The sequence below is a fragment of the Haemaphysalis longicornis genome, unplaced genomic scaffold, assembly GCF_048455015.1.
Source record: "Haemaphysalis longicornis isolate Haplotype H1 unplaced genomic scaffold, Haemaphysalis longicornis Haplotype H1 scaffold_2, whole genome shotgun sequence".
Taxonomy (NCBI): domain Eukaryota; kingdom Metazoa; phylum Arthropoda; class Arachnida; order Ixodida; family Ixodidae; genus Haemaphysalis; species Haemaphysalis longicornis.
In genome coordinates this window covers 113,907,254-113,931,327 of record NW_027526295.1, presented here as the reverse complement: position 1 = coordinate 113,931,327, position 24,074 = coordinate 113,907,254, and the positions used below count along the sequence as shown (strand labels likewise).

At 47.2% G+C, this 24,074-nt stretch overlaps 1 protein-coding gene across 1 annotated transcript; it reads left to right on the top strand.

Moving 5' to 3' along the window:
* Positions 1-737: 737 nt before the first annotated feature.
* Positions 738-15,348, top strand: LOC144168230 (cytochrome P450 3A19-like). Its single transcript, XM_077697258.1, has 4 exons — positions 738-763; positions 1,624-1,764; positions 12,186-12,348; positions 15,259-15,348. The coding sequence occupies exons 1-4, from the start codon at positions 738-740 to the stop codon at positions 15,346-15,348; spliced, it is 420 nt and encodes a 139-aa protein (XP_077553384.1).
* Positions 15,349-24,074: the final 8,726 nt, after the last annotated feature.

Genomic DNA, 24,074 nt, shown 5'->3' with positions numbered 1-24,074 from the left:
AGTCTGGTTCTAATTCGCTGTTTGTAATTTTTGTAACCACAAATAACGCCTTTTTGGTGCTATCCAACCGTACCCCCCCCCCCCCTGCTGATGGATGCCCCCCCTTGAAAAACGTTCTGCGGACGCCCTTGCATAACACCGACTGCTTGCGGGCAGTGGGCACAGGCCGGAATCAACATACCCTTGGCCTGTTGCGAACACGCTTTTTACGATACAGGCATGAGTGAGGCAAGCTCCAAATATGGTGGAAAAGCGCATGGCATTTGAGCGTGTGCGGGGACGCGGAGGGCGTTCATGCACTGCGTAGGCCTCGGCTAGTGAATGCTACGATTCCAAGCCGTCCTGGTAAGCTTATCTTATGCATTTTACAGCTGACAACATGGCAGAAGCGCGGTACGATGATTACTGAGATATTGAGAATGCCCATCCAACAACGCCATCGTTGTGTTTTACAGAACCGAAACCGAAACTTGTTTGATTGCTAACCTTGGGTATCGTCCAATCACGGTGTCCCCTCCTCCTAACGCCACAGCCTTAGTTGGTGCGGCCGCCGCAAACCGCGCATGGTAGTTTTTCTTCTTTTGCGCTTTGTAAAATAATTACCGATTTGTCAACCAGTTAAACGATGAAAAGTGAGCTGATTTGAGCCAGTCTACGCAGTGCAAGCAAAAACGGGAGCTTGACAAATTCACTTCAGTGTCCCTTTAATGGAGCTCCCCGAAATACAACGTCCATGCATGGTTCTCAAGTTCAACCAAGCCGTGTATTTAGAATAACAAAAATAGGACACAACGCTGTACCAAGTACAGGACCAGCGGCGTGTCTTGTATGTAGGAGGTTTCTAGATGCTTACTCACGCTATTATATTTCGGTCTTTAGTTTCTGGTCAGATTACCCCGTAAAGCCTAATTATAATTACTTTTGTAGCCATTCAGTTGATACCTATTAATCTGTATTGGCAAAACATCGCCCGCTAACATCGTAGCGTAATCTAGAGTCCATAAGATTGCCATTTTGACACAGACAAAACGCTACCGACAGGGCCGCTGTCCAGCCAAGATCCTTGAAAACAGCCGAAGCAGTAGCTAAACCATTACGCTACCGATCACGAGGTCAAGGGTTGGATTCCCGCAACAAAAGCTGTTTCTTCAGATACATGCGTGGATTAACGCCATTGTTTTAAGCTTCCGGCGCGTGCTAAACTTCTCCAGTTGTATAAATTATGCTTAGCCTAGCCCTATAGAGTGCATCCTATATCCAGAAGTGTCGCTTCCGTGCACTACAATTTTATTTTGAAATTCCTTGAACACTCTTTGTTAACGGAGCCGAAAAAAAAGTGGCCGAGGTGAAAGGAGGTCTGCTACTTCCCCAATGCTTTATATTTTGCATTGTTGCTGACCTCGACTTCCCCACCTCTTCGCCAGTTTGAAAACGATTCGGTTGCTCCCCTTCTTACATCATAGGCCAAAATAAATTACGACATCTCTACTCAAGGCAGTTATTGAACTTTGTTGCTTCTTCGTGGGATCCGCATGCTGGCCCCCGCATGTTTTGTGCGCTGATACCGCGTTAAAACATGAAAGCATCAAAATATTTCTTCCGCTTTTCTTTTCGGTCCCCCAGGTTCATCACGAGGACCGCCCGCGAGGATTTCGAGTACAAAGGTGTCCGATACAAGGCGGGCCTGAACATAATGTCCCCAACACTACTGGTGCACAAAGACCCGGCGGCCTGGTCTGAACCAGAGCGCTTCGACTCCGACAGGTAGGTAGTGCACAACGTACCCTCTTTTCCCTGAATAAACTCACGTAATGCGTCCTTCGACAGTGGAGGGTGCACCGCTGACTATTCATCAGATACTTGAGATTTGTGGAGCCCGCCTGCGTCTCGCATGGCGATACAAAATAGACCAATGATGAACAAAGGGAGTAAGTTTAGATGCGCGCAACTTAGACCAGTTTAAAATTTAAATATTCTGTGAAGGAAGAAACCCAACAATACTCAATCATAAAGCGCCCAATGACCTCTAGAGTATAATTGACGAAATTAGCGGGTGACCGCTAGACTGAACAGCTACTGCAACAAAACTTGCCATTTCACTTCTAGGATATGTCCCGGCGATGGCGATAACAGCTTGCATTCCGTTTATTTGTGCAGGTGAAGCGGTGTGAGTCTTGAACTCAGTTGATAAGGATAGCTAGCGCTGTTCTTTTGTATTTCTTACGAAACTCTTATGGTAAGTGCTACCATGCAACAAGACCGTGCTTTGGCGCGCCATAGTAGAAAGCGCTGAACATTTATAGCCCAGTGGGCCACGACTCACGGGTGCCCTACCTTAGACTTAATGCCAAGAAGCTTTCTCTCTTAGACTTAATAAAGGAGTTTTCTCTGCTTCGTTTGTATAAAATTTCGACCGCCGTTGAAGCGTTGCCATGCGCCGCACGTCTGAATGTCACAGCCACTTAGATACAACGGTGGATGCATCTCCTTATTTGAAAGATGACTATACAGCTAAGGCGTGTCATTATAATCTGCGTTATGCTTGGAAGGCGAACCTCGCTCATGCTAACATTAACTCAGAGAACCCGTTTACTGTGCGTGCGCCAAGCTCCTAGGTTGAAATGGTTCTAATGACGCCTATCCATGCAATGAGCTGAGGCGAAGTGCTACGTCCTCGGAGTCATCTCCGCCCCGAAGGTGCCTTCTTTTAGCTTAGAAAACCCCGTAGAGACTTCTAAGCATACAGTGGTCACGCTTGTAGAAGCCCGAACTTGTGCTTTGTAAGCATATAATAACCAGAACATTTCATTTGAGTTACTCCCATCAGAATTCTGCATTTTGTGACGGTAAGCGGTGCCCACAAAATAACTGCTTCACGCGTTGCTCGTAACCCCCGATAGATTTTCGGTGCTTCTTATATGAACGATCGTTGTGAATTTCATGGTCGTTCGGTCTACAGCGTCCGCTCCTCCGGCGATTTGTTCTTTTTTTAATTTTTTAGTTACTGATTTTGGTTACTTTCTTTCGTTTTAAAAGGAACGGACAACCTTGGGCTTAAACCCTGGCGGTCACACGTTGTTGACGTCAGCCTCGTGCCGTTATCATAAACATTTTATTGTGGCGCCAATATAGTTTGCGTTTGAATGATAAGCTTAGGGCAGGCACTCCCAGGTATGACTGAGGTTGCGTAGTGTACCTCACACAAGCAGAATATGGTTTAACTGCGATAGTGTTTAGCGGCCTCTTTTAACACTACGTGCAGCGACTGCAATCACCTGCATATTCAAAAATAAGGAAAGCAGTTTTCGCCTTTGGAGTCAGTGATAACCTCAATAAAATGACCACCGTAGAACGACGGCGCAACCTGGGGTATCCAAATCAAAACATCCCATACTTGTCCGTGGGTGGGCGCAGCGAAACGGTGAGCAGGAGCAAACGCTCTTTTTGTGGCTTGCAATGTTTAGGATAATCGCACAGGGTATGTTATTAATTAACGGGTGCACCTAGCCTTGCACGTTCTTGCAACTGATACACCAAAAAAGCACTTTTTCAATACAACGTTTTTTTTTACGCTGTGTCTAAAGGTACGTCGGACGTACCGGCAGCCCAAACATGCAGCGTACGTTCAGCGTTTTCTCGCGTCGACGTCGCGTCGCCAGAAATGCATGGCGTCGCGAGCTGAAACTCGAGCGACGCCGATTCTACGCTCGCCAGATATCGGCGTCGACGGAGAGCATCGGAAAGCGAGCGGCAGCGTCCGTCTTCGCGTGGTTTGGGGTCGTTCCTTTCAGCAGAAAACAATCAATTTCTTTTTAACTTACGGTAATCGGTTGCCTTAAGACAAATTGCAAGCTGTTTCTGTTCTCAAGCGCTCATCCATTTGTGGCTTGTTCGGCTTTCATCGGCGAGATCGGGGATCTGCGATAGCTTTGTGTGAGTTAAATGAGGGAGCTCTAGTTACATCGCATCCAGTATTAGCATAATGTGGCTTGTCAGCAAGATCGGTGCGTGACGAGCAAGCGTTATCAATGCCAGAATTCTGGCGCATTCCATTCCATTCGTAGCTCCCGTGGCTTGCGCAGGGGAGACCGGGGATGTGCGATAGCTTTTTTTTACTCATATAAGGAAGCTGTGGTTACATCGCTTGTAGCACTAGCATTATTGTCCTCGGCTCCAAGATCGGTGCGCAAGAAGCAAGCGTTACCACTGCTCAAATCTCTCAAATACGACCAAAAGAAAGCACACCCGACACTATTCCTGGGCAGCCTCAGTTGGTACACCAAATCCTTCAAACCTCTTCGTCTCCTCGCGTGGTCGAGTGGTTGAGAGCCGGGCTTCTGTCTTGAAAGTCCGTAATTCGAATCCTAGCAAAAACGTTTTTTTCGTTGTTTTTTTGCGGCGAGGGTTTGATTAGTTTTTTTTACCGGGTACAGACAGGGTGCCAGAGTACCCTGCCTTTCAACCTACAAATGACGTTCGACGGTAACCTCAGTATCAAGGCAGCGCTGAGATTTGTTTTGCTTAGAATTTGAATTTATGAACGTGCAGTCGGTACGCAACATGAAGTTTAAATCAAGTAGCAGTTGTGCGAGATGCGTCTTCCTTTATCATTCGATCTTATTTTGTTCTGATTTGACCGTGATGGCTCGAGATACATTTCGCATTTCAATATTTGCCCGCCAACATACTTAGCAATAAATAAAGACTCAAAGTGATTTTTTTTGCTAAAGCTAAAGTCTTGATAATTGCAGTTCAAGGAGCGACAATAACTGCTCATAAACGACTTCAACAGGATGGCATACGTGTCGAGCAACGCCCGCCGACGCAGCGACTGGCGCGCGACTTCGCCGGTCTTCTGCGGTCCCGCGCGTTGACGCCGAACGACGCCGACGCTCGCGGGACGCTTGATTTCGCGTCCATGTGGTTAGGGCTTTAAACAGAAACATATTAGGAAGAAAAAAAAGAAAGATACTCGCGTCGCACATGATTTTGTTTCCCTCTTGCGAGAACCCGTAGTGGTCCGCATTCGATCTCTGACCTCAGCGAAGGCTGACGTCAGAGATTCAAATAAGGTCCAACTAGAGAACACGAGGGAAAAAAATACATTCTGCGTCAGGTTAGGGATCGCTAGATTCTTGGCTTATATACAGCAATCGCGTGATGGTTTTGCTGTCGATGGTTCGAGATAACCACGCTAGTTTCGAGCAACGCCGCTTTCGAGCCACTCTGGGCCCTGTACATACGTCCGACGTATCTTTAAGAAATATTGCGGGTACGTCCGACGTATCTTTCAGAAATATTGCGGGTACGTCCGACGTATCTTTAAGAAATTTTGCGGATACGTCCGACGTACCTTTAGACACAGCGTTTTTTTTTTATTCATTTACCCCAAAGGCCCTTACGGGCGTTACATAGGGGTCGCAATTAAAAAAAAACAGATTGTAACAATAAAAACAGCAACACCCATAAAAATGCGAATACAAATACATTCATGTCGAAATGCATAGTTTAAAAAAAAGGGTACACAAAAAGCGCACAACAGTTATCCAATTCCTAAAATGCGAGGGTTAAAAAATGACCCAGGTTCAAAATAACACAAACATCGAACATTGAACCAATCTAAGAGGTTCAAAAATGACAGAAACACTGAAAAATGATTTATACATTGAGGAATAACTGTAACTCTTCGATAAATGAGTCGTGATTACTCAGGGTGACGATGTTACCTGGGAGCTGATTCCAGTTCGAATAGCAAGTAAGAGTGGCGAGAAGAAAAATAGGTTGGTGCGCGCGAATATTCGTTGAACTTTGAATGCATGATCTAAACGGGAAAAAACGCACCCAGCGGGTCTTATATGCGAGGCAGCGAAAGAACACTGGCTGTGGTATAGCCTATGAAAAACCGATAAAAGACTATAAAGCCGGCGTTGTTGTAGAGGTGGTAAGTTCAGGCATTGTTTCATTTCTGTTGTACTTGATGTTCGTGAGTAGTTCCTGAGAATGAATCGAGTAGCTTTATTTTGGAGTGCCTCACGTTTATTTACGAGATACGACTGATGGGGGTTCCAGATTACCACTGCATTTTCAATCATTGATCGAACACATGTTTGGTAGGCCAGAAGCTTTGTGGATGTGTTAACTGAATGCAGATTGCGCCTAATGAATCCGAGTGATCTAGAAGCTTTGCTGGCTATTGTATCGATATGGTGATTCCAGGTTAGATCAGACGTTATGTGGACCCCCAAGGATTTTACCATGGTTACGGTTTGTACAGACATACTATTGAGAAAATAGTGACGGGGCTCAGAAGCGCTACTTTTAGTAAATGTTATGGCGTTAGTTTTGGGCACATTTACTTCCATCTGCCAATCCCTACACCATTTCGTCAGTTGATTAAGGTCTGCTTGCAAGGATAAGAAATCTTGGGTGCTTCTAATTTGCTTACAAATGACGCAGTCGTCCACAAATAATCGGATAGTAGAAGAGATATTAGCGTTAATGTCATTGACATATATTAAAAATAATATAGGACCTACGACTGAGCCCTGTGGAACACCGGAAGTTACTTGAGCTAAAGAGGAGGAATGATCATTAATGGTTACTGACTGAAACCGATGGGTTAGGAAGTTCTTAATCCACCTGTTAACCTTAGTGTTGATATTAAGAGCAGAAAGTTTTTCCATTAGATGGATGTGAGGGACCTTGTCGAAGGCCTCGGCGAAATCTATGAATATAGCATCTATTTGTGCGGACGAATGTACGGCATTAAGGAGATCAGTCATTAATTCGAATAACTGAGTTTCACAAGAACGGCCTCTCAAAAGAAGCTCTGTTTTGTTAGGTAGCTCATTACGGCAGATGATATTATGTGTTCTAGGAGTATGCAAAGTATGCTGGTTAAGGAAATCGGTCTGTAGTTCAGAGGCACAGATGGGTCACCTGACTTGAAGATAGGGATAACACGGGCAATTCTCCAAGCAAACGGTACGCATCCTGTGTCTATCGATTGCTGAAATAAAGCAGCTAAGATCGGAGATATGACCACTTTAGTCATTTTTGGTTGTTTGGTGCATATTTCATAGGGGCCTGGTGCAGAGTTGGTCGGGAGTCTATCAATGGCTGCATCAATACCCTCCTGAGTGATAAGCAAGTCATCCATTGCTGACTCTAACGACTGTATATTAAGAGTGGCTGGTAATGGGCTTTCATTTGTAAACACAGAACAAAAAACAGAATTGAATTCATCTGCAGCCTCTGATGATGAAAGGTCTGTACCATTTTAGACAATGATATGGACGATGATGATGAGTACTTTGGATTTATCACTTTCCAAAATTTTCTTGTGTTGGTCTGCAGTAGGTTTGTTATATCGTTGTTGAAAAAATTCTCCTTGGCTGCCTCGATTTCTGCTTTGCACAGTTTAGAGTGTTCTTTGTAGAGCTTCCAGTCATCGCCTGAATCAGATCATATGGCCTTGGAATAAACTCACTTTTTCTTATTGATGCAGCGTTTAACGCCGGTCGTAAACCACGCGCTTTGCGTCGATGACGTGATACTGATTATCGGAACGTATTTTTCTTCAAGAAGTTTATCGCGAACCATTTGCCAGTTTTCATTTACGTTTCTGAGAGCAAAGGAACTGAAGAACTGCGCGGAAAATGATAACAATTTGGTTTCTATTATGGCGCAGTTCGCGCGGCTGTAATCAAAAATTGTTTTCTTTTTATTCTCGTTTTTTAAGCTTTCTAATGTTACCTCACAACGCACTACGTTGTGATCGCTGATTTTATCTAAACATGTACTAGCATATTGCTTGGTTCTGTGGTCAGCACAAGATCTAAAATTCTGTCGACACGTGTAGGCAATCTGACCATTTGACTCAAACTAAAGGCAGACAACACACCGAGAAATTCTTGACATTCATGCCTTTTTGTGCTGCCATGTGGTATGCCTGACCGCCAATCAATCCCTGGGTAATTGAACTCTCCAGCAAGAATTATTGGGTATTTTGGGTACCTGTTTTGTATAAAGCACAGCGATTCGTTTAAGTGCTCAATAAATTCGGGGGAAGAATCTGGCGGACGGTTGCAGACCCCGACAGCACAACGCACAGAGGCAGATACGCGTACTATCACCGATAGGATCTCTATATATAAAACTGTATCGACTAAATGGGCTTGCAAATTCTTTTTAACGGCCACAATAACACCACCACCGCGAGACACTGTTCTATCTTTCCTAAATACAGAAAAGTGTTTAGCCAATGACAACTCGCATTCACTAACATCTGAGGAAAGCCACGTTTCAGTTCCAAGCACAATATCCACCGAACATGATTCAGTGAACGAGCAATAGGATGTCCTGTTTATTAAATAGGCTGCAAAAATTTGCCAGAAGGATTGACAGCTTTGAAAATGAACGATTTTTCAGTCACTTTTCCTTAGCAGCCGTGGCGCTTGACTCCTCTAAAAGTGTCTCGCCCTGTTCCGTAGCAGGGTTTCCGCGCCTCGGCAAGGGCACGACATTATTAGTTACCGGGTCGAGGTGGTAAAGTCGGCCATTCAGGAGAAGTTTATCAGAAAGTACCTTGTATTTTTAACCTGGTTACTTCGTTGCGTGGGCAAAGTCTCTGAGCTGTTTTCTGATTAATTGCATTCTTGGAGAAAAGTCTTCCTCGATCCATACACGCGGCGACAATACGTCTTTCAGCTTCGATGCATTCTTTAGGATGTTATGTTTGTCTTTAAAGTTGAGAAATTCTACAACTACAGGGCGGACAGTTCCTTCTTTCCATTCACCTATTCTGTGTGCCCGCTCGATCTCACCGACGTGTATGTCTAAGTTTTCGCTAACAAACTTGGTAATCGTTTCTTCAATCTCTGCCCACTTTTCCGGACTGCTCTCAGGAAGGCCCTTAAAAACAAGGTTATTGCGCCGTATGCGGTTGTCTAGGTCGTCAACAACAAGGCTCGATCGCTGAGTTTGCTTTGAGTCAATGTTCCTAAGCTGGTCGCATGATTCCTTTAGAAGGGAGCTGACACTACTGACGTCTACACGGAGGTCCCTGACAGAATCAGATTGCTCGAGCTCAGAGAGGCGTCTTTTGATATCCGTCACACTGAGCTGGAGGTCTTTCAATCTGCCAGATACCTCATCCTGAAATTTGTCGTTTTATGTTATCAATTCCTTAACAAGTGTCAACACCTGACCTAATTTCTCCGGCCCGGGGTTTGTTTCCACGTCGCCAGCACAGACAAGCAAGTGGGCAAGACAAAACAAGACCAGCGAGAACCTTGCCCCAGAACTCAGATGTCGAGTAAGACTCTCGGCTTGAAGTCACACCAGACAATCATTACGCGTAGAGCAACCGGCGCGAACAAAGCAGCCCACTCTAATACGGTACGTGCACAGATAAACGCCCATCGCGAAGCCTTCGGCGGTCAGTCGTCTCCCTTTGAGCCACAATCGCACTCACAGGGTCAGGCGTGGTGAGTTGGAAACCACGCGTCCTCCACAGGCACCAGAAAACACAGACCACAAAATACGTCTGTAGTTGGCACCACTGATCTCCACTAGAATTGCTGGATGGCGCTTCAAGCTCTCCGGCGCACGGCCGCCGGAAGTTCGAGCGCTCGTCCCTGAAGTCGGGCCGTTCCAGCAAAGCGCATGCTACGCATGGGCTGGTTTCGCACGCATTCCGCCAGAAGTGCCTGCTTGTTGCGCCGTCAACTGCACAAGCAGACCAGAGAAGTCGTCTGGGAAGACGTTCTACTTGGAAGTAATGCAATATTCTGTACGACGTGCGTGATACGCAGCGAAACGCAAATGTCATATCAGTGTCATTTTTAAGCTGGGGCTCTTGTTACGCAGATTCCCTCACTCTAAGCCGGATTTATACCGGCGTTGGGTGGCAAACTTATACCCTAGTTACACGGCGAAAGTAACGTAGTTAAGTTTAACCGTGGTTACTAAACTTTAACCGCGGTTATCGCCAACTGCGGTTTTGGATGTTACACGCGAAATTGGAAGTTTGGTAACCACAGTCACTTGATTATGAGCGCAACAAAAATAAATTACCACACTTTTAACTTCACGATTAAAAAAGAGAAGCAGTGTAGACAACAGGAAATATCGTTAAAGCATTTCTGACACAAACGCAACGCACTCGTGCGCAACGAGAAGAGGGGCTTCCCCAACAGCTCGCAACCGGCTTGGTTTGCTTAGGTCTCTTCGGTATTGGGAACTTTCATCTTAGCATCGCGGTAGATATTTTACCACCGCTATCTCTACAACAGCGAATTACAATCCATAGCACAATTTTTCACCGCACTAACATCCATTTTCTCGAATGCGGAAATTCTTTTCCGCGATCAGATTGATTTTGAACAGCGGCGATGCGATAAGCTGTTGCTGCCGTGGCCTGGGACGGTTCGGGCCGCAAGCAGTGCCGTGCGGGCAGGCGCGCCGGCGTGTTCACAGGCACGGCCGACGCCCGCGCCGATCGTTTCCGTGTGCTGAAAACGCTTCAAGATTGCCTGCTATATTCATTTTTGGCGGACGACGCGCGGAATTTACAAATTTAGCACGGCTTTTGTCGTAGTTGATCGGGCGGATCGGGAAACGAGCCGCTGCTGACGGGCAGTCGCGCTGATTGCGAGAGCGACGCAAAGAACGCAAGCGCGTCTTGGGGACAGCTTTTGGGCGCCCGCTATTGAACCTTTGTCTCTTCCGAATGCCAGGTGATTTTTTTTTTTTCGCCTCCGCTGATGCGCCGCCACTTGCGTCCGAACTGAATTGTGCGATTTTGAGCACTGCGGCTGCAGAAACTGCGGTTAGCGTGACCGAACTGAGGTGCCAAGCTCAGTTTGCGCTAACCATGGTTAGCGACGTAACCGCAGTTTCGTCTGTCGTGTAACGCAGCAAACTGCGGTTTTGTCTAACCGCGGTTTGCTTAACCGTGGTTAACTGTGCCCGTGTAACTAGCTCTCCATCCCCAGGCAGCAGGCCCTGCAGTGACCACTTTACTGACAACTGTTTTGACAGAACGGGGGCACGAACTCGGCTGCAGCCTGACGCCGTGCCCACGTTGTTTTCTTTCTAGCATAAATCCCCAGCATAAATTTCTAGCATAAATCCCGTTAGAGCTGCGTCGTCTCTCAAACCAAGACCCAAGTGACATTTTCATTCTCCTTTGCAATTAAATTCTGCTTCATATTAACGTCGCATATTTCGGTATAGCATATGTTGCGATCTGAACGCAATGTGTATAGCGAAAATGCAATAAAGTGAGAGCAAAATTCCAAAATGCGCCAATTGGGACGCTTATCAGCGGTTGAGAAGCGTAGCAGACGCCTGACTTCCGGGACGAGCCGTTGAACTTCCGGTGGCCGTGTGTGCGCCGGGCCGCGAAGCGCCATCCAGCAACATCAGTGGTTGGCACTCCCCTCGAAAACGGGCAGACACAGCTTGCGAGGGAAACGGCGAGCACTGAGCTGCGAGGTGTCACGTTACCTCCCGGCGGAAGAGAACGGTCCCGTTCGTTCCCCTCGGCGGGGGGTTCGAGATCGAGTAGCTTCGGAGGCTCGAAGATCGCACCCGCTCGAGAAGAAGGTCGCGGTAGAGGCCCCGCCCGTAGTACGCGGCACGCGTAGACGACGGGCGCCGCGGCGGGGACGAACCGAGGCGGCGGGCGCTGGCAGGGCGCTGTCGCTGGCGGGGATTTTGCTTTGCCACGCGGTGTCTGGTGGTGTGTACGCAGCCGCTTCTCAGTACCAGCACTACGGCTCGTTCGGGAAATTAGAATCGATGCGGGCTGTATATATACCAAAACGATATCAGCCCTCCAGAGAACCACGTCGCGCGTTTCGTTCGGGATACGGCTGCTGTCTCGGCCATTGTAGCTTCTTATTTTTCTGTGATGGCCACTGGCTATTTAATTTTTTTTATCATTTAATTTTTTTTAGATATGCAGGTAATTGTTGCCGCCGTCATTCTTGGTGTTAATCAAAAAAGGCCACAATATCCGACCTTCCCATTATGTTGGGGCACGAACGAAAAAGTGGTTTGGTGAATTTTTTTGAATACGCTCATTAGTTCTTGTAACACACTGTTATTTGGCGTGGGTGCTTCACGCCAAAGAACTGCTGTTTTGCGGACCCTCCACTTCTCTATCTGCGTTCGTGCAGGTTTCTGCCAGAGAACGTTGCTCTACAACACGGCATGGCTTACCAGCCATTCGGACAGGGCCCCAGGAACTGCGTCGGCAAGAGAATGGCGCTAGTTGAGATCATCTACACCGTCGGCCGCATCGTGGAGAGGTTTCGGCTTCAGCCGGGACCATCGCAGAAGGCAAGTATTTGGGCGCAAAGCTCCGCGAAAATGCACAAGAGGCTCTGATCTGTGCGTGCTGGTAAAAAATCGGATGGGAATCAGCTTGCGTTTCCTTCCGTACCATTGCGGCCACTCCTAGACTGTGAAGGGAGCAGTGGCTACCACAGCTTTGCTATCGGCAATCAAAAAATCATGTCCGCATCAGATGGTCCCAAGCTATAAAAAAACAGGCGGGTCGCCTACAGAACACTCGCTACACAAAAAGCTTGCTGAAGCCTCTTTGCGAAACACTCTTGTATAGAGATCAAATGAAAAAGGAAGAGACGGTCTTGTTAACACACAGGAGACAACAGGAGACGTATGCCAGTTTTGCCGTACGTACATGGGCTCGCTCTCCTATGCCATCACAAAAAAAAAGAATAGTCCCAGCTTGCACTAGTCCTGCAAGGCTGGAGAAACAGCAGAGCTGGGGGCACCAACTACCTTATTCTTGATTCAGATACGTTCATGCACGGTTATGCTTTGATACTCCGCCAAATTTTCTGCGTGGTTATGCTGCGAGACTTGAGCAGGTCTTCTACGTGGTGTCGTCGTGTCTTCCCCCCCCCCCCTCCCCCAGCTCCCCACCCTAAAGAGCAATTAACACTCGGCTATTAAAGTATGTGCAATGTACGCTAGCTCGTAACTCCGGATCTTCTGCAGCTTGCTCACGTTTCGTTGCCGTTTCGCCGGCGCGATATTCGGGATTGGCCCAAAGTCGTCACGTCAGTTCTCGAGTAGCCGCGCGGCGGACTTCGCGGCGCGGTTTTTTTTCCCTTTGGGAGTGACGCTCTTCTGTCCTCCCATCTTTTCCTTCGTTTGAAACCCTGCTGTTGCAGCTCACATTGATTTCCGGACTTACCGCTGAAAGTTCCGCATTACTGGCTGGCCCGGACCGTTTTGTCAGCCCGATTTTTCATCTCTCCAAAGTGGACCGCGTTAGCACGCGCAAGAACCGGCGAAAACTGGCTTCGCGAACTCGGCGTCTGTAGCGCAAGCTGTTCTGAGCTTCCCACTGCAGGCTCGAACCCACGTGAACTGCTGAGAAAAGAGCCCGCGAGAGATTACGCCACGAACGCTGGGTACAGTGTTCTCGATGGTCCAGCGGTGCCGCCGCGCGCGATGACGTCATAGCTACGCGAGGTTTGGCTCGCCTACGCATCTGTGCAAAGATCGTGCCGGACGAGAAGCACTGCACAAGGTGCGCTGAATGCAGCAAAAATGTGCTGTATAAACTTCCTCTGAAGTGCAGGTTCGTTCACATCGGCCAAACTGGGCGTTGCTTGAAAGACAAGGGCGGAGAGCACGCTACACCGCTTCAATCAGCTTCGACCGGCCACCTTCCTTTTCCCGTTCGACACCGCCCGTGTGAAGCTTGCATCCGTGTGATTGCGATTATCGAAAAAAAAGCAAGCTCAGACGAGAAATAGCAGCAGCTATTGCGATAGACGAAGCTAGATATGACTGCGTCATTGTGACGCCTGTGGCCTGGTCAAGCACTCAAACAGAGTTTCTGCGCAGAAATCTATGCTAATCATATTAATGACCTTCCGGCATTATATTCTGCGTATATATGTGCTTCCTTCAGTACAAATCAGCTGATAGTACGGGGTGTGCGCGTATTTCCTGTCCTTCTGGAGTTCGTCTAAATGCAAGCTTACTGCCATCCGACAATGTAAAAGAGGCCACGGTTACTGCAGTATCAAATTCATTGTTTGAATATTTAGGTATTTTTGGTGGTGTAACAGTTGCTTGATCCGGACGACTGGTAAATAAATCAGTTGTGATACTTAGCAACGATCAAATGGCTGTGTATGGTCTCCCAGAAAAAAAGACATAAATACGAGGACGTCAAAGTGTATTACCGAAGTTGTAGATTTTGGTCCTACGAAGTAAGTGAGGGAAAGCTTTTTATTAACATATAAAGTCCAAGAGGCCTAAAGTGGAGATAGGGGAAAAATAAAGGAACAATACAACAAAGACCTTTCTTATTTGCTGTCCTTTTCCTGCAGCTTGTTTACACATCTTTTAAAACACGCCGCAGTTGTAGTCCCTGGACAAACTTCGCCTTAGAGCATGCATAAAAGGCGAAACTGGAATGCCACACTGTTTCGAAGAAGGCGGCTGAGTCAAACCTTATACGCACTATTTGTAAATATCAAATAGTGGCAGCCGTTATACCTTCAGTCCTCGGTCATGTTCGCGCTACCAAATTTATTCATTCGCACTAAAATATTTTTCGTCTGGACCTTTTTTGGGGGAAAGTCGCTGGTCTTCGGAAACATGGTAAATGCAGGGGACATTTCAACAAGATTGTTCATTGGGAAAACAGGTTTCTTAAACTTCATTTGAAGTTGAGCTGTACAGATATGGCATATATTTTTGAGCCTGTGAACAGCCCCAATGAATTCTTGCCTGGGAGCGCAGTTTCGATCACTGGAAAATTTGTTCTAGCAAAGTCAAATCTCAACCTACTCAAGATACAAACAAACCCTTACTATATTACGAAACTCTCCACTAAACTGAGAATCTGCAGCTGAAGCGCGTGGTATTTACTAATAAATTGAGGTTTGCAAAGGCATCAAGGATAGCAGTTCTAAAATTTTGGAAACTAAAATTATCCTAAAATCTCTAGCTGTAGTGCAATTAAATAACTGCTTACATTAGGTATACTTGCGAGAAGCGACCCTTAGATACGTGACACGCCTTGTATATAAAGTTCCAGACTAAATTATGAACTGTATGTTCTCTTATCACAGATCCCGATGCTCCTCACTCACAACAAAGCTTCATGCAATCTACCTGTGGCGCTTTACTAATTCACTGAAAGTCTCTCTGTAGACCGAAATAAATTCTACATATCTAACCAGATTACGTTACCACTTTCAGGAAAAGCTGGAACTGCGCTTCTACTCGATGGCCTGCGAACCTCGTGAAGGCCCCTGGATCAAGTTCTCCAGGATTCCTGCCGAAGCCTAATGTCCACGTCGAAAATGTTAAAGGCGTAAAGGGCTGTACCAAAATACCCCAGGCAGACCGACTATACATCGAGTTTTCGGGCACTGAATCACCTATGCTGAATGTTCCATAGTTCACAGGAAGTGCATAGATGAACGCGGTAAAGTTTTTTCGGCCTCATAAAGCTACGTAAAGAACAATAAAGCTCTATCGAATGTTATATATATTGTTAATATGTTGGTCAAAACCACGCAAACTCCAGAAAAGTTGCGATAGCAACAAAAAGCAGACAACTTTTGTCCTGAAAACACAATATTCCTAATAAATGAAAGCTTCGGCTAAACCGCCAACTCGCCATGACATCCCATCCCGGCCTGTCCGATAGATTAGCTTGAGTTGTTTTGTTTCTTCGCGATCACATACCCGTGCGGTTACATTGTCCGTTTCCTGATCCCTTGATGACACCCAGGCTATAGGTTTGTTCTTTCATTGCGTACTTCCCATCAGCTTATCCCCATTAAAAAGAGCCTTTTCAAGTATGTCTAGACTGGTAGAGCGGGATTTTGGTGACGTTTAGTATGGTCTCGGAATCGGTTAATATGCGCTTAGCGATTGGCGAGTTGTATTAGGCGAGGAAAATGTAGAAATAAAGCACCCACAAAAGGATAACATTTCGCAAAATATTGAGAAAAACTTCTTCAGTAGTCAAGTTTACATTTATTCTGTTTGTCATGACACTCCGTTTAAGAAGCGGCCATTGGTGAGATTGGAGGCAAACCTAGCCTTTCCTGCGTCTTAGCTTAGCGGTAGAACTCAATCTTTGTGGATCAGAGATTGGATATCGACTTCTCTGGAAGGTGTCCGTGGGGTGCCAGAAAGGAGCAAATCGGGACACATGTTATTTAACGCTCTATGGCATTTTGGGTATAGACCGGTTTGATAGATTTGTAATTTACGTTGACGATGTAACGGTGCATGTTTACGATGATGATCTGGATCAAGTGATACCGGCAGTATCAAAGACATGGTGGAATTACCTAAATGATCTTGGGTAAAGACGGAAGTAAATCATGAGAGACCAAAACTATAATAGGTTGCGCCAGTATAAAAAGGGTACAATACATTCGCAACCAGATTTCGATGGCCAGGAAATAAACCATCGTACTGGACACTTTAATGTAACTACAGCAATCCCCATAGCCTGCTCCTACCCAGCCTTCAGCTGTCGATGCACCCGACTATGACACAGACTCCACACCCTAACATACTTCAACACTCCCATTCTTGATCTCATGTATTACACCACATATTTCTAATATTTCCCGACGTGAAATACTTCCAATACTGCCCATCATCTTGTATGGGCATGCCCCGATCATCCAAAACCACTCCTTTCCCCTTTACGGAGAAGTGGGAGTGCGAGCTAACCATTGTTCAGCTCGAGATACCGGAACGCCTGGTTTCCTGGGCTGGAAAAACAGTTCGTCCGCGTTTCTCTTCGTTTACTACACGGCAACTTTAAGTTTATTACACCTGATGGCTTTCACGTCTAAATTACAGCAATTTATTGTGGGCCCCAACCACCAGATCGAACCTAAAACGCTCCAAGTAACGCAAAAGAAAATATTCCACTATATCATACGTAGGGCTAGAAATTAGGCCGGGTGAGGGAGAGGCGTTTCGAAACATTATTTAAGACTATTTGCAAACTGTGAAGCTTCTCAGCCTTTATGATTCCGGTAGGGTGCGTACGGTAAGCAGTACTTCAAGAGCGCAGCGTTTATTCCGTGAACCCAACAAATGATTTTTTTATTTAACGAAACAGCGCGACACACGGGACGAAGGGAAGAAAACATGACACAGCTGCGCTGTCGCGTGTTTCTTCCTCTTCCACCGCGTGTTGCGCTGTTTCGTTGAATGACGTACCAACTTGCCCAACTACAAACCCTCCTCCAACACACGAGGCCGGACGGTTGTAGACGGCCACCAGCGACGATCATCGAAGAAGGGGTGGTTTTTTCTTAAGTATCAACGGAGGCGCGTTCACCGCGGGCGCTGCATGCCCTCTGCGGTCATCACTGCTGTCGTAAAGAGTAGTTCGGGTGACACATCCCGTTCGGAGCGGCTTCCGCGGCTCAAGCCGTTCGGCGGTATACCCGCGCCACAGACGACATCGGGGGTCTTTGCAGAAGGCCCAATAGTACAAAAGGGTTTGCTGACGGGCCAGTTGGTACATTGTAACACGAAGAAAAAAAGTGAAAAAGAAAGGACGAAGAAAGGAACCACAAAACCCGGGCGCTGACGAACAAATGAGCGCTTTTTGCAGCAGGAACACGCATATAACAAAAGCATTCTCTGCACCTAAAAAACAGAGCCGCTTGAGCAAGCTTGTCAACGCTGAAACACCGAAGGCAAGCGCATGCGTAAAAATGGGCCCATCTCCCCGCGAGGGGGACTCGAGTAAATGCGTCGCATAGGGGGTGGGTGTATTGCGTTAATGTATAGTGTTTGGGGGGTTGGTGCTATCACGTGTACACCACGCAGCTATCACGCCGCTAGCACGCCGCTGAGTCGCCAACGCACGCCGCTGACGACGTAGTTTGAATGAGTCAAGGATATAAGGCGCGTTCGTAGCCTTTGATTCTGTGTCGGTTTTGTGGCGCAGTGCAAAGAGCACCATGTACCTCGCGTTCCGCCCACAGGTAGTGAATGCGTTGTATCAGCAGCTTCTTGACGTAGTTTGAATGAGTCAAGGATATAAGGCGCGTTCGTAGCCTTTCATTCTGTGTCGGCTTTGTGGCGCAGTGGGTAGAGCACCATGTACCTTGCGTTCCGCCCGCAGGGTCGTGGGATCGAAACCAGGCGCCGGTAACTGTTATTTCTTTTTATAGTGTAGGGGGAGGCTGGTTGCTGCGGACGCCGACGCACGGGTGACATCGTGAGTTATACAAATGCTCTGCATTTAAAAACGGTATGACACGCTATGTTGACTGTGTCGAAGAAGTCGTTTATGAAATCCCACTGTCGCCCTGTGGCTGTACATACATTGAGCAGACAGGCCCCTGCCTCAATGGTCGCCTGAGGGAGCATGCCTACACTGTAAGGTCGTCGACAAGCAGCACCTTGGCAACGCATTGCACTTGCTGCGGCTGCGCTCCACTCTTCCGTGACTGCGCGATGTTCGCCCGGTATCCTGGACAGAGAAAGCGGGAAATCGTTGAGGCGTTCGAAACCGAGAAGAAAGGAGACACCGCATGTGTTATCGATCTGTCGATTTCTCCTCTGTAAAAGAATGGTGTACTTGTCATGAATATTTGACTCTATCGGTATGTGGCCGATTACGTTTTGTCACGGGATATCGTTTTTTCGATGTGATATCTTTCTCCAGTCTTTATCGTTCTTTTTGTTCTTTTTCGTTTTTCTACCTTTTCCTGTATATGTGTTCATGCTGCAATAAAGCGCGCAATTATTCGTCCGCGCCTGTGGTTTGTGGACGCTTTCTTCTTCCTGGCTTTTGCACTACTTTTCTTCGCCTAACGATGGCACGTGGCTTTTGCCCCACGGGAGTGGTGTCCCTTGCAGTCCTCGGCTGCTGTCTCTGGGAAAAAGCCCTCCGCGCGAGCGCGCACGCACATTACATATTGTCTAGTTGGTCGGTGGACACTATTGTAGACACTGTGGATTATGCAACGCATTCCTGGCGTACACGATCATTAAGATGCGCCAGGCGCCTTGTTTTCACGCTTGTACGTAAACAACAGCACGTGTCCGGACACAGATGAGCTGCGTCGATTCCTACTACTCAAACTATACTGCGCACAAATTACTTCGCCTGTGCTGTTGTTTCTGGCTATGTCAAGCCTCTCTTCCGTTGAAGCAACAAGGAAAACATCTTCACCCAGAATGTGTATAGGTGCACCATGCAATATTTTCACGCAAATTCTGCTGCCATTTAACCCATAATTTTCCACCGACATTTAATTGTTACACACTGCTGTCTTCAGAAACACACAGCTGGTGATTTCCCTGCAGAAATGGAAATAATAATCTGTAATTTATTTCATCATCCTCCGTTTGTGCGATTGACCGCACAGTTGCGGTTGTGAACGAGTGGTGGATTTTTCATACACATATAGCGCGCCTTCCCTTTGTTTACTTTTTCATTGAGGAATGAGTGCTGTGTCCAAGCATATACATATGAAATTATTCGTGTCCCTTACCCCTTTTCGTTGTATGTGAAACGAGTATACCTCAGTATGCCAAACTGTTTTTGTAACAGCCGAGGTGTTTAAGCATGAGCTCTGGCCGCGTCTAACGTCAACAGAAAACTACCTTCGGCGAAGTGGAGAGGGGGGAATGCTATGTGAAGAAGTGCGAAGTGGGCAGGAGGCACGACTCCCAACGAGCAGGTTTTGCGAGAGCGCGCCTCGAGAAAAAATATTCACGCATCGCCACGAAGTGAATCATGTGGAAGCACTGGGGATCGTTCTTACCGTAAATTACCCGTGAGAGTGCTTCCTGCTGCTAAAATGATTTCCAATCCAATATAATACAATTTAATCCAATCCAATTCATTTCAATCCAATCCAAATCCAATTCAATCCAATGCTCCACGCGCATGCGCAGCACGGCTTTCTCTCTCTATCTCTCTCTCTCTGTCTCTCTCTAACCTTTTGTGAACCTTTTACTTTGCTCTTGTTAACATTTTGTTCACACACGTCTCAATTTACACGGTGTGTGCGTCTCTCTCTCTCTCTCCCTCTTTCTCAAACCTTTTGTGAACCTTTTATTTTCTTCTTACTAAGTTTTTTCCTGTGCACATTTTGTTCACAGACGTTCCGATTTACACGGTGCTGTGCCGTGAGCACGGACGCCGGACGCCGGACAAGCCTCGGCCTTAAGGTGCTTCGCCACTAATAAAGGCTTGCCGTGATCAGAATAAAACCTCGTTTTCTCGCGTCATGAAACCGGTGTCTATCCCGCTGTGTTATCATCGCATTCGGCGCACGCAGCATTTCCTTTTGGGTTCGTACCGCGGGCGTTGGCCCCGGATTTCGGCTGAGTTGAAGTAGACTTTGGCTACGTAAATGGCAGTTAGGATTTCGGACTTCAGGGGGTGGGTTGTGAACTTTGACTTAGCTCAGTTTGCATGGAGAAAGCTTCGCTTTTTTACCATCTTTCTCTTAAAAAAGGGCCAGACCCAAGAAAAGCTAAGTTAAAGCAAGTTACTACCACCAGCCCCGTAGTTCCCTTAGTCTTCGCATTTGAATTGCGCAGGTGGCCGATTTTTTTTTTTTACTTTTAGGCAGGCAGACCCAGATAATTTTTTATAAAGAAATTTCGCTTCATTGATTTGATGTCAATTATATTCGGCGTAGCAAAACACGGTCTCTATTTCCCTAAATCATGCATTATCTATACAACCATGGCAAAATAAGGAGTCCGAACATGTTAAAGACACATGATATATATCTAAGAGATCCATTTTTCGCTAATTGTTTTGTCTCATTTTTTATTATCTTACGCTACTATCTAGCAACTAACACGCCTTATCTGACGAAGCTTCTCCCGAAGACATGGCCTCGAAAAAAGCCGACACCTGGCGCATTCCCCAAGCAATGCTAACCAGCCGGATCACATACGGAGCTCCTTTCCTCGCATTCAAACCTCAAGAGCTGGCCAAAATCAATATTTTAATTCGGAACTCTTATAGAACAGCGCTTGGCTTGCTGGTGTACACCCCGACAGAACGACTACTGCAACTGGGCTTTCACAGCGCCTAAACACCGTAGAGCGCAGTAGGCAAGACAAAGGACGAAGGGGACACGGACGAGCGCTATGCCTACTGCGCTCTACGGTGTTTAGATGGAGTACCAACTAGCTCGTACCCATACATTGTTAAATTATATTTCACAGCGCTGTAACCTAATTGATGAAAGCCCAAACAAACAACCAGTTGCAACTACGGCTCACCCCAACAAGCCGACACCTGCTGCATAAGCCTGGCCGACATCTGGCGTATCCTCCCGGTACCCCCTTGCCCCTACTGCTCTATGGACGAATATCCGGGTCATTCCCCTACCACCATATACATAACACATACAATATTAAACCACGACAGCAATGAGCCCACCTCCTGCTTCGAAAATACGGCCATGATTCAACGGCCCTCTACGCCTACGCCGCTCCCTACCCCCGACAACGGGCACACGTTGCTGCCGTAGTGCTCTCCGACGCCACCAACATCGTTATTTCCTGCCTTAACACATCATGAACGAACACGGCAGAACAAGCGGTTGTAGCTCTCGTCATTGCTCACTCTACTACTCCAACCATCACGATGCTCACGGACACCCAAGCCACCTGCCGCCGCTGCGTTCAAGGCAGAGCTTCCAACCTGGAACACCACATCCTATCTGAACACCCCACCCTTCCCTTTACCTGCGTCATGCGGACACCCAGCCACACCTCCCTCCCTGAAACAAAGTGGCCCACGCCGCGGCCCGCGATCTCCTTACCTTAGCACTTCCAGACGAGACCAGCCGCCAGAAGCTCGACCCCGATCCACCTGCGGCGGCGTCCGCCTCTCTAGCCAGGCCGTGGCCGACGCTTCTGCGTTTGGGATGCTGCATGCATGGTCTGTCCCCCCCCCCCCCCCCCTCCCAAAACCTGCACCGATATCTTATGGCACACTAGGGCCTCCTAACGCACCAATCCTTCTCCCCAACCTTCGTTCGCCGTTTCAGACGCCCGCATTGGGCGAAGACTTCAGGCTCGCACCTACCACCACGTCGCCCTCGACAGCGTCTCTCCCGCTTCCTATGCAGCCAATTATTCACGCTGCGACACTCTTAACACTACCACGCACCTTGTCTGGATGTGCTCACCAAACTCCCCACCACCCACTGCCCCTACTACACGTCTCGAGCGCTGCCTGTAGAGGCGCCACTGAAATCCCTCCCTGCGGCCTGTTTCGAAAGCAGTAGCGGGAGGCTTCGCCCCGCACCCCACTGTCGCCGCTACTTTTGGGGCACGCTTAAAACAGAGATGTACCGTTTGCATACGTTCAAAACACATATTAATGTGGAGCAGTCACTTTGTTCGCAAATGTGGTGTATTTACGAGAGTGTAAATGTTTCCGACGTGATATTAGTCCGGTATATTCGGTCTGTATGAGCGCCAGGTGTGTGCCACAGATCAGCGTCGCGAAACTGGTATATGCAAGGAGCTGATTGCAATTTCACTGCCCCGAAATTTATTAACAGTGTCTCATGGAGCAGCATTTACTCAGATGGTCATGCTACAGGCTATACACTATGATGTAAATTGGTTTTATGCGCTTACATAATCTAGCGGAGCACTCATACCTAACAGCACGACAGTTATGCTTTATCGTACCTCGGTTATTGATTACTACACTGGACAAGCATTCTGGCATAAATTTTACGATCCTTCTACAAAAGATGTACGGTGGGTAATACAAAATTATATCCGGAGATTTGCACCCGACGAACAATTTATAGCTACATCGTCTTGCCATGAGGTGACCGCTCGCAAACATTCATCTCCTGCATATATCCTCTGCGAGCAGCCCAGCGACAAGCCTATGGAGCAAGCCGCGTGCGCGACTAAACGCTTCTTCGAAATATCACCATATGACACCACAGGGAGCCTGCAGAAACTAGCAAGGCAGTCGCCGCAGTCTTGGCCAATCTCCTTAAGACAAACGTGCGCAGAGGACGCTGCGCGGTGGACGCGAGGCACGCACACACGAGCGCTAGGCATTATCTTGGTTTTGTTAACTAAGGAGCGGTAGCCGCGAGGCGCGCGCTCCCATGCGCACGCTCGGCAATTTCTTGGTATTTTTTACTTCGGACATAACAAATTACGATTTGCTAAACAGCTTCGCTGTTTACAAATACCTCTTCGGTTACGGTTCCGGTTCGGGCGAATTAATTTCGTTCCCGGTTAGTTCCGGTTCGACGAAATCAAGTACCGAACGGTTCGCGAACCGGTTGGGTGGGTATAATTATCAGCTCATCGAGACAATATTTTGTACTAGATTAAATCCGCAATAAAAACAAAATACAAACAAAATACAAAATGCTGCTGTTTGACAGCTCTTTTTATACCTTTCTCTCTCTCTCTCTCTCTACTTTATCCTATCACTCCCCCTCTACTTCCCTTCCCCTGCACTGGGTTGTATGCAGGTGAGCTCCCTGCCGAGCTCGAAATATCCCCAGTGAATTTCCTTTCATTTTCCCGTCGCAAACCCCCCCCCCCCCCCCTAATAACAGCGCTGCAATTTCAAAGCAAACTTTAAACAAATGGGCGAGACATTAGTAAAACACATGAAGTAGTGACAATTTCCCAGCTACTTTCCCTCCCAGAGCGTATGTTGTCCTATAGGGACTCCATAAAGCCACCGCCAAGAGATATGACGGTGATGTGTATTTTCTGCACTTCCCTTTTTTGTTGAAATCAAACCCTCGCTGTAAAATCGCCCATCATGCTAACCGTCAAACCCTTGTGTTCGGCCTGCTCACTGGGGCGTTGAAATACCAGCGTTTATAACCAGCGGTGCAGCATAAAAAAAATTTAGATCAGCCATGTAAATGCCACCAATGAACTCGATTACTTGGTCACCTGGAATATGCTGGTTTTCTGTCACCTTCTCGAGGGTGTAATCCACAATTTTGTTAAAAATAAGCTCCAGTTAACGCGCCGTCCCTGCATTATTGCTCTGA

What these genes read in the sequence shown, in the direction of transcription:
- LOC144168230 (XM_077697258.1), top strand. Translation starts at nt 738, where the DNA reads ATGGTTCTCAAGTTCAACCAAGCCGT. An exon ending in GAGCGCTTCGACTCCGACAG is followed by an intron (nt 1,765 to 12,185) that starts GTAGGTAGTGCA and finishes GCGTTCGTGCAG; the next exon opens with GTTTCTGCCAGAGAACGTTG. An exon ending in AGCCGGGACCATCGCAGAAG is followed by an intron (nt 12,349 to 15,258) that starts GCAAGTATTTGG and finishes TACCACTTTCAG; the next exon opens with GAAAAGCTGGAACTGCGCTT.